At 43.0% G+C, this 16168-nt stretch overlaps 2 protein-coding genes across 8 annotated transcripts in view; one reads left to right on the top strand and one right to left on the bottom strand.

Annotated features, from left to right (window-relative positions):
* The window catches only part of NBEA (neurobeachin), a 527236-nt gene that overhangs the window by 359822 nt on the left and 151246 nt on the right, over nt 1-16168 (top strand). For all 7 annotated transcript variants that reach the window (XM_064173040.1, XM_064173052.1, XM_064173047.1 and 4 more), the window contains one exon: nt 2218-2354. In XM_064173040.1, the coding sequence (XP_064029110.1) occupies nt 2218-2354 (137 nt within the window). The remainder of the gene's footprint in view (nt 1-2217; nt 2355-16168) is intronic.
* On the bottom strand, nt 4253-8900 carry MAB21L1 (mab-21 like 1). The gene is made up of 2 exons (XM_064173030.1): nt 8581-8900; nt 4253-7188 (listed from the first exon to the last, which is right to left on the bottom strand). The coding sequence occupies exon 2, from the start codon at nt 6174-6176 to the stop codon at nt 5097-5099; it is 1080 nt and encodes a 359-aa protein (XP_064029100.1). The 5' UTR covers nt 6177-7188; nt 8581-8900; the 3' UTR covers nt 4253-5096.

Below are 16168 nucleotides of genomic sequence, written 5' to 3' on the forward strand. Positions count from 1 at the left end.
TTAGCCACATAACACCAGGGAAAAGAGGTAATTGGATTAAATTGATGGTCTTCCTTCTGGGATTCAGCAAAGCCCACAAACGCCTCCTTAAAATGATAGAATATCAAGTCGTTTCCAGGATGCATCTTTCTAAAGCGCTTTTCTTCCCGCACAAAGGCTCGGGATCCCATCGCAGTGAGCCGGGCCAGGCGGCGGCTCCTGGCCGCGCTGCGGGGAAGGGCAAAGGGAGGGCTGGGACGCTTTGCTTGAGAGGGCAAGTGCTTCTGCAGGGCAGGGAGCCGCTGTCTGCCCAGGCCCCCCTTCTGTAAACATAAAGAAGGGGGGCCTGGGGAATAGAAACCCAAATCCACTTGTAATCGTACAAGAGAATCGGGCGTAATTACTTGAGCAACCTAGATGAAGATTGATGAGGCTTTAAAGCGGCGTTTCGGATCGATCACCCTGCCCTTTGGAGCCTACAGCCGGGCTTCCCTGGCTCGGCTCTTTTCTCACCGCGAAGAGAGGAAGGGAAGATGGAGGCGAGTCGGGGAGAGCAGCAAAGCAAGCCTAGCACATGTGATTCCGATCAGCTGACTAGGGTCAAGAGGCTACCCCGGTTTATTAGGAGATGGAAAACAATAAAATGAAAGAAAATAGAGTTTGTATCAATATTATCCAGCCTGCCACGCTGGGCTGCTGAAAGCTGTCACTGAAACTGTGCGGTTTAGCTTCCCCTTGTGCACACAGCAATCCATGCTTTCCTCTTTATTTATTTTGCAGAGCAAATGACAAAACATTGTGCAACACAGTCTCAAATTGGGTGTTACAGTGAAGTAAAACATTAACAACATGACAGTTAGATGCACCGATACAGGGCTAATTCAGGCTAAGTGAATAATTTGAAGTGTTGCTTGCAAGATCTGGTAGTAAAGTGTGCGTGTAGTACTGAGAGAGGAGAGGAGGAGAGTCTGCATCCATGCATATAAGCCTTGGTGCGACCTGCAGCCCAGGGCTCTCCCCGGCCGCACCAGGCCCTGCAGTTCCCTGCACTGCTGCCTTGGTCCCCAGAGAAATGAATGCCCAGGGACGGCAGCTGAAGGTACAAGCAGACACGCTGCCATCTGAGCAAGGTTTTCCTTATTGTGAGGGAGATTTTAACTACATAAGCCAACCAACCTCCTTTTCAGCATTCACTGAGATGATCAGTTTGCCATGTTCACAGACCTGTGCTGGATGGATGCTGCACCTAGTTACTCAGTACTGAGGCTTTATTATTGTATGCCAGATGTGTATTTGTGCATGCATGTGGGGGGGGTGGGGGGTGGGGTGTTTACACGTGTGTATATAAATTACTCTATGCACTTCAGTGGCTGAATCTATTAGAGGTTTTTATATTTAGTATTTTCATTTGATTTAGAGCGAGTGAGCTTCCTACACACCCACACTTTAACAGTAGACTACTTTCACAGGGAAGATAAGCTGGTGAAAAAGTGATCCCCTGTTTTCTTTTGCATTGCGTAACTTTGAGGTTTTCCCCTTAAATTAAAACCTAACAATTTGTGTGGAAAAGGCTGTCTTTAACAGTAGGTTTACTCCATCCCATCTTTTAGCTGCCTGTTCAAGCATCTCAATAAGGAATATACTTAAGTGAAATACTGTTAAAGTAATTGTAAAAAGATTAAGTGACAGCAAGGTGAAATAAAGACTATCTTGCTGTGAATGTATTTAACAATGCTAGTCTCTGTATCTTTCATGATACTTTCGGAGTTGAGATCTGGACCTAGAGTTAAAATTTGTGTCCACAGGCTTCACAGGCTCGATGTGGCAGACATTGCGGACTGCTTTGCTGGGTCAGGGATCCTCTGCTGTCACGTCGAAGCTGTGTGTAAATGAGTCGCCGCTATCGCACATAAACAGCGATAGTGTTAACGAGGATCAAAAGGGCATGAAAAGAGAGGGGACCTACTTCTAAGAGGCAGCTATTTTTCACTCTAACCCCTCTGAATTTCGCTGATGGCTGATTTATCTCGCAACCCCGGAGCTCACAAACTCGCTTCTGTCCTGACTGCGGAGTTCAAAGCGCTGACCGCGGGCAGGAGGGGAATAAACACGGCAGTTTACAAACAGAGTTTATTAGGGGGCTCTCCGGGCGCTCTCTCGGCGGAGGGAAGGGGAAGGGCCACCGGGAATGGGCCGGCCGGGAGCTTCCAACCTGACGCCGCTACCCTTGCCTTGCAGGCCCCGTGGTCCTCAGCACGCCGGCACAGCTCATCGCCCCCGTGGTGGTGGCCAAGGGGACGCTCTCTATTACCACCACGGAAATCTACTTCGAGGTGGACGAGGATGACCCGGCCTTCAAGAAGATCGACCCCAAGGTGAGTGCGCCCGGCGGTACCGGCCCATTTGCGCCGAGGCCGCCCCCTCCTTCCAAACTCCGCTCCCGTCAGTCGCCTCTAGCTGCGTTTATTTAAAGGGGGAAAAAAAAAAAAAGGGGGGAAAAAAAAAAGCGCAATGTATTAATGATGTTAAATCCTCCTCTATTACGGCGGCGTGAGCGTTTCCCAGCAGCCTTTCGCTTAGTGCCTTTGTATCAACGTGGTCAGATTTAGTAGTTAAGCCAATTGCTCCGAAATCCCTGGGGGAGCAGCAGTCCCAGCCCGCTGCCTTCCCGCGACACAGCGGAGAGGGTTTCCCCTTACGAGCGTACCGGAGAATCCCGTTATTTCGAAAATATTGGTTTCCTTGCAAGAAAACAGGGTGCATTTAAGTAAACACTGCGAAAATGCAAGTTTATGCTTCATTTCTGGGAGAAAATAGCAGTAATAATAAAAATAATATTAAAAAAATAAAAAAAGTGGGAAGTAGGCATGCACCCACGAGCTGATTCCTGGGAGAGCTCCGGATTTTTTTCTGAAGTCATTTACTACTACCAGTTACCCAGCGCCGCCCCCCCTTTCCCTCCCCTCCGCTAAATCCTCCAGCCCAGCCGCAACAGAGCAGGAGTGCGTGACTCGAGCAGAAACCTTTGCGTGGCTTCCTCCCCGCAGGAACGAAGCAGGGGGCTGCCACGGGGGGAGGAGGGGGCGTACGGAAGGGACGTATGTCACGGGGCGCTCCTCTGCCTGCATCGCTTTTTTCGCTATTGCTTTATTTCTTTGTTACTGCGTTGGAAAATGTTAGAAGAGAGGAAATGAGGAAGATACTTTTACTAAGACTTCGGGGCTTTTTTTTTCTCCTGAAAAAATGTAAATAATTTCCAAGAAAATGCTAGCGACCTCGTCTGAATATGTTATTAGTAAAGTCATTTCTCTTTAACAAATGATATCAATCTTCTCAGTGCTCGAGGAAAAGAGGGGTTAGTTTAAAAAAAATTACATTATGTCAGAATCTGTGGGTATAACGGTTTCGTTGAAGTGCACTCGCTGGAAAGAGTTGCTAGTGAGTGTTGCCTGGACAATCGGCCTCTTCCAGCACTTGTTGACTGCTAGGGTTCTAAGCAAAATCTGCCTTGTTACACGTTTTGATTTTAAAGCTGCTTTAAAGAAATGCACTTTGAGATGGGCCAGGAGTTGCAGTACCAATAAGCAACTTGGGATCACTTGCAGTTTTGTAGGCACACACATGTTATTCTCTCTGAATGCCGTGGGAGCACAGGGGAGTGCAACTGGCAATCTTACTACCTTCAAAACGGATTTGTAGGTCAGAAGTAATATTGTTGTTCACTTTATTGGTGCTGGTTTGAACTTTTCACCTATCAATTTTCTTTGCTGCCTTTTTTGCCCCCCCCCCCTTTTTTTTTTTTTTTTTACTGCTTGCATCAAAATGATAGTTTTGTCAGGCTCACTGCTTACTCAGTACACTGACTGTTTCAGAGACATGTTGTCTTTCCTCATCTTTGTCCAGAATCAAGCAGAAAACACATCAGGGTCATGTAGTAAACCTTTTAGAAATTGATTTCTTTTCCGATGGCTGAAAAAGTATTACTTGCAGTTGTTGATGGTCATCTGGAGCTAAATTTTAACACATTTGTACCATTAATACTTCCCTGTTCTTCAAAACTATTCAGAATGCAAAATCAGGATGCTGCCCTTAACTTTAATGCTTTACAGGATTTAAGCAACAATCCACAGAAAGGCAAAATTCACAAACCAAAGCTTCCTCTGTTTTTTCGAGTAGAAAACTTGATCTGGTATTGAAACACTTGCCCGTATGCATTTTACTTCATTTATTAGCTTGTAATTAAATAAATCAGCAACAGGAATCAAAATCTAAATCACAAAAGGTAATTATCCAGTGTATTTCAAGTGCATTTTCAAATATATAATTCCAATATTCAGGCGTTATTATATAAGCAGAATCCAAACTTCTTTTTGAATATATTTAAATAACATTTCAAGTATATTTATGGAATGTTAGAAATAGAACAAGCAATATATATGAAACGAAAAATGTAAACTTGTTAAGTTCAGACACTTCAAAAGACAATTAACAAAAGTACCGTGATAAAATCTACCTTTTAAAATGGTATCTTCTTTTTAGCAGAAAATGTCCTTGAAGCATCCAAAATGGCAATTTAACTTCTGTTCACCAAATCACAAAACACCAACATCCACAATTTCAAAGACAATGTGAGATCACAATATTTGATACAAATTAAAAGGTACATTAGGATTTGTTCAGGTGGCATATCCAAACAGCTTTTACTCACAGAGGGTTTACATAAAAATACCGGGTTTGTTATAATCCGTTGGTAACATTTCTAGGCAGAATGGTCACAATCGTATTAAATTACGGCCGATTCTCCTTTTTCTTTCTTTTTTTTTTTTCCCTTTTTATTTTCTTTTTTTTAAGGGGAAGAACAAAACCGCGGCTAACGATACTTGTTATTCTTATTTGCCTTTTTTTTTTTCTTTTCACGGTGAAGAGCCTCAGCTATATCCTGGGGTTTTTGTTGTTGTTACTGTTGTTTGTTTGTTGGTTGGTTTTCGTGTTGATTTTTTTAAAGAGATTATTATTTGCATTGTCGAGTGGAAATATTTGACTTTTCGAACAGGCATCTTAAAACTTTATCAGGAAACAAGCAGACTTTTCGGTCAGGCTGTTGTTATAGTTACCCTCTAAAGTTTCTCCAAACTTTTCGGGTTGGTAAGTATTTCCCTAGCCAGTCGCCACGTTTGTTTGGCGGCGTTTTCCAGAGCCGAGTGAGGTTTGCCCTGAAAGAGGTCTAAGTTGGGCAAGAAGTAGTGCGGACACCTCCTGCACTGGAGGCAGGAGATGAGCTGCAGTAAAATCCCGTTGAGCCGGTCCCCCAGGCACGACTCGTCCCAGTCCGATTCGCGGGGATGCTTTTCGCATTCGTATGAAACCAGAGTCTTCATGTGATAATTATTCAGGGGCTGGCCCGGCAGCTCCAGGTGCCGGTCCCGCAAGGTTTTGAGGATAGAGAGACATTTCTTCCTGCAGCCGCCCATCTGCAGTCTATTCTCGGCTTCTGCGAACTGCAGCACCCAGGCATCGCTCTCTGCCGAGCTCTGCTTGCCGGCCAGAGAGTGGCACTCCTTGGATAAAAGGTTAAAGCCTTCCGCCTTGACCTCCGCCACTCTGTTGGGTCCCGGCCAGGGGATGTGGGGAAGCGGCCAGTGGGCAGCACTCCGCGGCCATATCCCGGTGCATTTGAACGCCGGAGTGATCTGCACGACGTATCTATCCCTGATTCTCAGCTTCACTTCGCTGGTGTCCGCCACCATCTTTACCACGTCTCTGTAACTGCACTTATCCACGGCTTGAGCCACCAGAGTCTGAAATCTGGACCGGATTTTGCGAGCGGAGAGGTAGCCAGACGCCGTGATGAACTCCACCCAGAGGGACATACTCCTCTTGCGCCCGTCGCTTAGCTTTAACACCGCACAGCCCGGCAAGGAGCCGTCGTCCACGAAGTTGAAAACCCCCATCTGGTTCAGATACAGCACGACTTCAAACTCCGTGGGGGAGATGACTTCCAACCCCTCGTAGCGATTGTCCATCTCATTCAAGGAACTGATGAAGCGAGGTTCCTGCACCTCCACCTCCTTCAGCACGTCCGACACCACTTTGCAGACTTCTCGAATTGTTTTGGCGATGGCAGCTTTCCTGGCTTGACATTTCTCGTTGTAGTATTTATTCAGATGATACACCAACTTGGCCTGGGCCGCGATCATGTTGGGGCAGAGATCCGGATTGTATACCGGAGTCTCGCAATAGGCTGTGGGATCCAATGCGGCTGCTAAGGCTGGAGCCAACTTCAGAGGAGAAACAGGCTGCCGCACTCTGAAATGTAACAAATGTTTTTCAAAATGTGCTGGGGCTGCTGCTTCTCAGATGCTCTCTTCCTGCTTTTTTAGATCAGCCGTCTTGAAGTGTGTGTGGCGAGAGGAGGGGGGGCGGGGGGGGGGGAGGGGGACGGGCGGGGGACTGGAGGGGGCGATATTTTTCCTCCCCCTTTTTTTAAAGGGTCCGTGAGTGAGAGCAAAGCATCGAGAGCTGCACCTTCCCCAGCAGCAAGAAAAATAAAAGTTGCACTGAGACAGTGAGGCTTCCAGGAGTCAAAATAATAAAACCTCTCCCTATTTATTTATGTTTTCCCGTAGTAATCACTGTGTGTATGCAGGGTGTTTAATCGGATGGTGGAAAAAAGTGCCGTGTGTGTGTGTGTGTATGTCAGAAGAAGCTGGCTGTTGGTTTGTATAAGAGCCCAGATGCACTCGTGTGGAAATTATAAAGGCAGGGCCAGGCAGGCGGGCGGCCAATCGCCACTGGGCTCGTCACTGCAGCCTCTTTCAGCTCAAACCCGGCTAATTAATCCCTCTCCAGGAGATAGATATGTATACACAGACACACACACACGCAGGCACATACAGAAAGGTAGAAGGTTCCCGACAGAAAAACCGCCTCGGTCATCGGTACGCTTGGAAATCCAGAGAAATCGCTCTCCTTTGGGTGTGACTTGAAGGGTACTGGCGTTTGGAAAGGACTTGGCAAAACTGTGCTGCGCCGCACTGAACCCCTGCGTGCCTACCCACGGCCGAGACGTGAATGCAGGTGTATTAATGGGCATCCATCAACTAGGGAGATACAGACCGGGCTCGCTCCTGCAGGAGCAGAGGCGTAAATTCATGAACTCACATTTGGCGTCACATCCCGCTGTCCTTTCCTCCCGATACTTGTCTGTAACTGCAAGCAAGAAAGTTGATTGGGGTTGATGGGGTGTTTCTTTTTTGTCGTTGTTGTTTTGTGTGGGTGTTTTGGGTTTTTTTGTTTGTTTGTTTGTTTGTTTGGGTTTTTTTTTTTTTTTTTTTCCCTGTTGTGAACTGGCCAGTGAACAAGGCAGCTGATTCACAGCAAATTTACTGACCTGTGGAATAAAATATTACACAGAAGTCCGCAATTTGTATTGTTTTAAAAGGTCTTCTGACGGGCTTTAATCGATTTTGAGCTTTAATGCTTTTCGGCATTGCCTCTGCCTTGCGTTTTGTGTTTGTACCTTATGAAAGGAGAATCAATCGCTAAACGTACTGTCACGTCTTCTACACGTTCCCTCCAGAAACCAGGTCGTTCATATCTGCGAGCGGTAAATCTCAACTGCCAATTCTTAGCTTCATTTTTATATTCCTCCTAGCGCACTAATATGTTGGGAAGAGTGGGTATTCGACTATTTTTTGAGACGCACTAAAAGTATCTGTTAATTTCAGACCTGGAGCATTTATCGTACAGTGAGCTCTGCTAGCAAGCTGCGTTTAGTAAATGTGCACACGGGAGGGATGATAGAGACTGCAAACTTGCTGGCAGTGCTACTAATCTGACAGTTTGGGGTTTCATGTGTGATATGTAATTAGCAAATTTCTCCTTCAGTACTTAAGTGTTAGTAATCGGGACCTTCATTTGCAAATGAGCTGGAGTGGCAGACTCCTCTGCTTTGTTGCACTTACTGAGCTTCACTGTGCGAGAATCCTTTTTTTTTTTTTTTTTTTTTTTTTTTAAGAAAAAGCACATTAACAAAGCTTTTAATCTCTTGAAATCTTTACTGCCCGGTTACTAATTCATAAAGTTACTGTCACAGGCATATCCATCGCTAAGGAGAAAGCGTCCCGCAAAGAATGTCAAGACGGTTATTCAGCGTGTTAATGCGACCAACTTTATTGCACACAGTGTTTATACGGGCGTGCCCTGTCAGTGGAAGCTGATGTGGGAATCATTTTCTGCCCATTTAGTAAAGCAGCACTAGGTCTGTCTTAGGGCGCTTCGCTGAAAAACCACAGGTGACAGCTCGTCCCGAAGAAGCTTTTACACTTCTCGGCCGCAGCCCCCTATCCAGTGGCGGAGGGGCGGCTGCTTTCTAGCTGTTTCAACCGAAGAGGAAAGAGTTTCCTCCCGGCTTTTCTCCCTCCTCCGGCTAATTTCCCGGCTAGGCGGCGGGCGCCGAGCGGGACACACTTGGCTCCCCCCCCCGGCCGTAGAGAGTGCCGCAGTGGCACAGCGCGTATGGTCCCGGCGCCTCCCGCGATGTGCAGATGTCGGCCGCTGCCGCCATCCCCACACAGGATCCGAGATTGCTGCCTCCCTTACCCCCCGGGGCAGTGGCATGCGCGACCGTTCGGTTGTAGGCTCCTGGAGGATGGGTACTCCCGCTTCTCCCGAGCAGGCACTTACTGGGGTCCTGTCTGGGTCCGAGGGGGCAGGCGGGTGCCTCCCCGCCGCCGTGCCCCGCTGCTCTTACCGACCGCTGCCCCGGAGTGCGCGAAGAACCTGCGGCAGGGGCCGTGGCGGGGACCGGCCCTCTCACCCTTCCCATGGGTTGCAGGCGCGCCGAGCAGTCGGCTCGGAGACACTGCCGCGGGCTCCGTCGGCGGGCGGGGAGGGGGAGGCACTTCGCCGACCCAGCACATCCCACCCCGCTGCCCCCGTGGACGACCCCCACCGCCCTCGTCCTGTCCGCCCCCTGCTCCCGGGGGCGATGCCGGTCGCGCTCTTCTTTCAAACACGGGGCGCGGCGTTAGCCAGAGCAGGCACGGCTGTGCGGAGGAAGGAAAAGCGGCGAAGTTGCGTTCAGCTCCGGCGGGCGGGTCCCGGGACCGCCTGGGGCGGGGGGAAGGCCCGCGGCCGTGCTGGCCCGGGCCCTGGTCTCCGCCCCGGCGCGGCGGCGGGGTGCCGCCGGCGGTCCTTCGGTCCTGGAGCCGGTCGGCGCGAAAGTCACGGCCCTGCCTCGTCGGGAGCAGCTTCTTTGGGATTTAAATAAGAAAGAGCTGTTTCCCCGCGAGGTTACATACCAGCTCCGTGTAAAAACGAAAGTTACGGCGGGCGGGCAAAAGGTTATCCCTTCCTGAAATCTCTTCAAAGGGGACCAGCCCTCTTCCTGCGGAGGGGGCACGCCGACTCCCGTTCAGCTTCCTATCGCTGCTACAGCAGCAGAGCTGCGGTGGCAGTGTTTCGGACGAGGTTTTGGCTATTTTGCTTGCCCCGTAGCGTTTAGCTCAGTATATCCAGTTGCTAAGGGGAAAAGGTCGTACCTCAAAGCTGTCAGAACTCCTAATTTTCGTGCGACAAAATGAAGTAAAAATCATATATCCTAATTCAGAGCTTTGAATATAAAATGCTTAGGTTAACCTATGATATCATGTAATCCAGGTTATACGTATTTATTGTCTGTTGATGGGTATGGGAACTATTAGCCTTAGATTTGGCTGGGGGATGTTCAGTACTAAAGGTTACTGTTACCTTCACTACAGTATTTCATTCCATGTGTACGCAATGAACATTTGATAGCTTGAACATTTCTGCATTTAGGCGTTGACACAAGTCAACTACTGAAATGTGACTGCTAAATTATCATGAAAAAAGTCGATAGTTTGCTTGAGATTCCAAAAATTATTCTCTGAACTCCATATTACAGAGAATATGAACATATTTGTGACTTCTGACCACTTACTACACTTGATTTTTCTCTGTAGTTGATGTCTCCTTCATACATTTCAAAATGAAGGAACACCTTTTTGTCACTGAGTTTTTGTGGTTTTTTCCTATGTGTCGAGTTTTTCTGGAAAATTGAGATTAAAACCACCTCATTAAAATGATGATTGATCATTTGTCATGGCAATGGTACCATATAGTATTAGTGGCTTTTACCAAATTACAGTTTTCTAGGTATTTTTCCCTATTACGAGGGTACTATAGCAGCATTTGTTGAACTCTACTTATTTCAAGTCTTTCAAAGTGTAGTGCCCTATCACGTATTGTTCATGTTATCCAAAAAGCCAAACGATGCAAAAAAATCTTTGATTGCAGGTATTTACCCACTCCTCCAAAAATGCAATTGGGGGGGGGGGGGGGGAAGTTGCCATATATAAAAATGTCACCAATAATTCTTTTTCATATGGTGAGAAGAATAAGTGTGCGTTTGCACGTACAGATACATATACAGAAGAAGAGCTTGTGTTGATACTGCTTTATATCTCTTATTGTATAGTGATAGTTCTAACACATATAACTGCTCATGAATTTTAAAGTTTTACTTTTTAATATCTGCGCATTGCACTTGGGAGGTAGGAAGAAAAGAGTGAAGCTGAGTTGATTAAATTATTTATCCTTATTGCTGGAGTGAGTTTGAAGGTTCATTGAATGTATCTGATTTCTTGACTCATCTTTTTCCCCTGCCCCCCTCAATTCATCCTAGTTATTTCATCCATATCATCCTTGCAGCAACAGTAAATTTACATTTTTTTTCCTTTTCTAAGTAGGAAAACTGAAGAAATATATTTGTGCCACATTTGCTCTGTCAGTTTATATAAAATAGGCAGTTTTGGGTTTTGTGGTTTTTTTTTTTTTTGTGATAGGAATTGATGGCATCTGCAATCTTCTGTATTATTATTTGTATTCTAATACCTTTTGACAGCATTTTCAAACTCTGTAACAACCAAAAATTTAAGTTTACGTGTAGGTTGCTCTAGTGTTTGCAAAAGTCCCATTTCAGTGACATACATTTCATTAATTAGATTTTTGTATAAAAGTTTCTGAATAATGAGAGATGCAAACAGTTTTCTTCCATTACCTGCATTTTCCTACTTTAAAAAAAAAGTTATATAGCTCCTTTTTGCAGCACACAGTTTGAACTCATTCATGCTAAACTCAACACATGTATGTATTCTCCTCCAACTAAAAATAAAGGCCTGAGAAGAGTTTGTATTAGTGTTGGACTTCCTCATCCTAGGTCTTAGGGATGAACAGTTAATGCCTTAAGTTCCTTTAATCTGCGGTCTGTTAAAGGGGAAAAAAACCAACCCCCACAATAATTGATTTGTTTTCTTTAAAATGTTACATCTCAAAAGTAAACATAGAGCTTGCACAACTGTCATTTTAGCTAGAACTGGAGAAACATTCAAGCAGGAAAAAATGCTTTGAATTATTCATTTGGTTCACTTCTCCATCAGCCAGGCATTCCTTAAAGTATTGCATTTTATTTAAGCAATCCAACACTGGGTGGGTTTTGGTTTGTTGGTTTTTTTTTTTTTTTTAAAGATCTTGGAGAGTGCTCTTTTCTGCTGAACTGCAAGAAGAGTGTGGAATCAGTGGGGATTAACTTCTTTTAATCTACTACATCTATAGTGGGTCATTCAACACTTCAGAACTCTCATTACTCTCTCATGCTGTATATGATTACATGACTGAAAATATTCAACACTGACCTTGAAAATAAGGCTGTGTATGTTGGATGAGCAGCTTACTAAGACTTCATGTCTGAATTAACCTTTCCCCTTGGTAGCTTCTAGCCCTGGTCTGGGTGAGGTCTAGAGCATTAGAAAATGTAAGTCAAAAATGAAGCATGGGAGCATTCGAAATGCATCATTGTGTAAATTATTACATCACTCAATTTGTTCATGCTGTGTTTCATGAGTAATGCAACATCTTATTTGCCCAGTTGAGATAAGAGGATGGTATGTGCTGAGCACATTTATTTTCATGGCTGGTGTTTTTCTGTAAAACAGTTTCATATCAGCTAGTACACTAAACTACATCGTCTTGTAGGTAGCAGCTAGAGCTGTTGAAACCAGCAGAAAGCAGGTTACGTAACATCTTTGAACACCAACCTACATAAAGCTAGAAGTAAGCAACATTGTTTTACTACATTTTACTATGTTATGTGTTTGTTGCTTATTTTCATGCCGCAAATACTTCAGGCATGTTGTCACCTTCAATCAAAATGAAGCTTGTCCCTTCCCCTTACAATAGCATGGGTATAGTAAATTACCTGTGTAACTCACTTTATCTTGATTTAACTATAGAAAGACATGCCTAGCATATTTCAATGCAGACCTTTATTTTGTAATGTAGTATATAGCGCTCTGATATTTTCTTTCCAAATAACAGCGAAGGCGGGAGTTGAGTGAGTTGGTTGTGAGTGATTAATATGTTTCATTGAACCTTAGGAAGGCCCTGGTCCTGCCAATGCACACATGGTTAGTGAAACATTCAGCTGGTTCTGGTGAGGTCACAGGCTTCTTTAGGCTCACACTTAAGCACATGGGCAGTTATTTGCAGGATCAGGACCAAAGCCAGATAACTCTTGGAGATTTACATTTGAATAGGATAAAATATGCTATGCCAGTAAAATAGCTAATGCATCAAATATACACATTGGTGAGCAGCTATGATTTTGGCTATAGAGTCTACTCTTCTGTCACATAGAACTTTCCTGTTAAGTCCAATTAGCTTTTTGAGAAAGGACAATTCTGTTCTGTCCATATTTTAACAAGATGCTCCCACAAAAATGCTTTCCCTAGCCTGCTTTAAAGCTTTACAAGAAGGGTGAAGTTATTAAGAGAACTGAGTGAAGGGTTATGCTTTTCAATTCCCTATTAAAATTGTATTATTTATGTAATTTCACATGTTGAGGACTATTTCTATAATTCCCAAAAGGTACAGAATCTTTTAACAGTCTTAAACATAAGCAACCTACTTGCTAAAAACATTTATTCATTGTCCCTGAAAATATCCTAACTACAACTGTAATGTAAATAAGTCAAACAGGTTACTATTTAAAGAAGACAGGGAGAGATCTGTTCTGGAAAAACTTGGTACTTAGATCTTTTGGCCTCTTAAATGTGTTGGTTTTCCCACCACCACTCTGATCATTTTTTCTTCTGATTGATGGAACATTATCATTGCGGAGTGTAGTATTTTATCTATGGGAGAGCTGAGTCTTTTATTAAGAGCATCAAATCACTAGTTCTCCTCTTACTTTGGATTGATAATTCAACCTAGATCACCTACCACCCTTCTTATTTTACCCTACCATGTATGTACAGAATATACAGCACTGTATCCTTTGCAGCATAGTGCCAGTAGCATTGAAATGAGAAAGACTACAGAAATAACACATTGGCTTGTAATTTCCTAAATCGCCAATAGAGTTGTTGAAAAAGAAACACTAACTTACTTTCTGTTATAGAAATACCTGGTTATCATATTGATTTTTCTTAATAGCAGAAATACATTGAACCTTTGGGGCATGTTGTCTGTAGTACATTACTGATAGTGAAAAGAAGGAAAAAATGTAGGCTAGGTGGTATCTGTTAGGGTAGTGATAATGTTTCCTCCTAAGTCTCCTTTGTTTTAGATGAGGCAAAGGAGCTACCTTTGTTATTTCACTTTTTTTTTTTTTCAGTTTACAGTTTGATACCCAATTCTGAGAAATTATTTTTTAAAATTAAAGGAAACTTTCAGGTTTTTAGTTGGTTTTTTTTGGTCAACACTGGCTTTAATAGGGTCGATTTGCTTATGCTGTGTGACATATTCAAAGTACATGTCAAAATTTGACTATAAATATATTCTTTATGACTTCTTTGTTCATTACAGTGGTAATTTTAAAGCTATGCAGCATATCCAGGCCTACCAAGAGAAAAGTTATTCTGATCACCATTATTTTGTCTTATTTTCAGCAAATGTTCTACCCTTTCTATTTCTTGCTTTCTTCCTCAAATTGCTTCCAGGAACGAACTGGCTGATTTTGCATTCATTTTAAAAATAACCTTATCAAAACGAGCAATTAACAAGTGCAGACATCTTAGTAGCCCTTTGCAGCCTAGAAGAATATGTGGCATATGCTAGGTTGTACCATAAGGCTGGAAATTTTAAGCTACACTTCAACCAATTGCTTCTTTTAGTAGGTAAAAAATGACAGCATGCATGTTGGACAACAGTTTTCTCATTATATTCTGTGAGTACATTCATTATGTATTATTAGTCCTTAATCGTAAAGATGAAATAATATAGCCATTTATCTTGGCAAGCCCATTATTTATAACCTGTACCTTACAAAATTGTGTGGATCTGTGTTGATGTTTCTTCTACACGTACTATTCAGATTTTTGGCGTGGAAGACGAAGAAAAACTTTCGATGCTGAATTTTTAAGTAACCTAATCCATTCTTGGTCCTCTCTCCCTCACTGCCCCCAAAACTCAGTTCTTCATTTGTTTTGTTCACCATGCTGCATTAACATGGTTTTCCCTTGTGTGCATCTGCCAGTGTACAATTTAGCCACGGGCATCTGTAGACCTTGTGGTGATCAGTATTGCAGGCAAAAGCCATATGTGTTTAAATAAAAAAAAAATCTCTTTATTTCATTTGCTGTTTTAACTGGATGGATAACTTTTGTGCCTCAAGACAGAGGAAGAGAAAATACAGAAATAATTAATTGCCTCTATTCTTGAGGCAGTTTCATTTTCCCTCTCCAATATGGAATGCTTGTCAGCTTCCCTGATAAATGACTGCATGTATTTGCATAGATTTTACATTAACACAAAAAATTAGTTTTATTTGTGAAAAACTAGTTTACATAATAATGCAAAATATAGCATTATGGATAGTATTTCCAAATGGAATGGACTGGATAAATGAGGTTGTTCTTTTTCTTCCTTTCTTTCTTCTTTTTTTAAAAAATAATTTCCATTTATTGGTTTTTGGTGGTGGTGCTTTGGTTTGTTTTTTTTTTTTTTTATAATTTTATAGCTTTATACTTTATTTCTATAATCAATTCAGGGCCTTTTAGTGTTTGTAAGCCCTTTGCTCAGTCTTTTGTAGATTGAATAATTGATGGTATGACTTCTTTCATAGATTTTTACACATTCATTTATTAAATACAATATTAAATATGAATGCATTTGCAAAATCTCATCAAATTGTTTTGAAAAACAAAATGCAGAAACTTAGCAGGTGAATACACTATAAAAGTATACTTTTAAGTTTCTAATGCTACTATAGAAATAGTGCCCCATCAGCTATTCTTTCAAGGCATTAATGTACTGCATTAGTTTGTATGCCAGTATAGAACTACTTTTTTCCCCCTATCTAATAACCTGTCTGGTTTAAGTAATTAGGCATTTCTAGCTTGAAGTGACAGTACTATACCTCTATTTAAAACTGTTTTATTCACTATTTATCTTGTCTATAAATAACATTTACAAATCGATCAGTCTGAAATATCTTTGAAGGAAAATATACTGTTCTAATTTTGAGCCAATTGTAGCTATTTTCAAGTGACATGGATTGGATGTTTGCTCATATAATAAACCGGGTGTCTTATAGTCTACAGGCAACTGCTACCTGTGTATCAGCCTGTTCTCTATGCTGAAGAAAATACAGATGTGTTCACTGCTGTTATTTCATGCTGTATAACAAAAAAGAAAATATTGCTCCTTATGAAGCATGCTATACTTGATGGCAACTTAAGGTAAAAGAGTGCCTTTACCACTTCTTGAATCTGGGACACCCTAGGTGCCAGCTGTCACTGCTCAGCTAATGATGACAAATGCCCCTCTCTATGCAGATTGCAGAGCTTGCAGGCTGCTATGAAAGGCAGCCAGATTACCTTTCTTCAGATAGTAACTTAACCTTTTAAACTCAAGTGTCAGAATGAAATTATTAGCTGGAATACTTTCAATATCTGTTTCTTAAAAAAGGAAAGAAAAAAGAAAAGAAAAGAAGGAAGGTGGCAGCAACTTCAAATACCATAGCAGCTCATATTCACAAATTGCTCATGCTTCTCTGATGTTTTAAAAATAGGAAATTGCTGCCACTGTGCCTGTGAGCACTGTGTGGAGTTTGCTGGCACTGAATGCATAAATACTGAACCTGACCTCTCGATTGCACTACACGGAAATG

The sequence above is a fragment of the Pogoniulus pusillus genome, chromosome 3 (genome assembly GCF_015220805.1).
Source record: "Pogoniulus pusillus isolate bPogPus1 chromosome 3, bPogPus1.pri, whole genome shotgun sequence".
Taxonomy (NCBI): domain Eukaryota; kingdom Metazoa; phylum Chordata; class Aves; order Piciformes; family Lybiidae; genus Pogoniulus; species Pogoniulus pusillus.

What these genes read in the sequence shown, in the direction of transcription:
- MAB21L1 (XM_064173030.1), bottom strand. Translation starts at nt 6,176, where the DNA reads ATGATCGCGGCCCAGGCCAAGTTGGTGTATCATCTGAATAAATACTAC.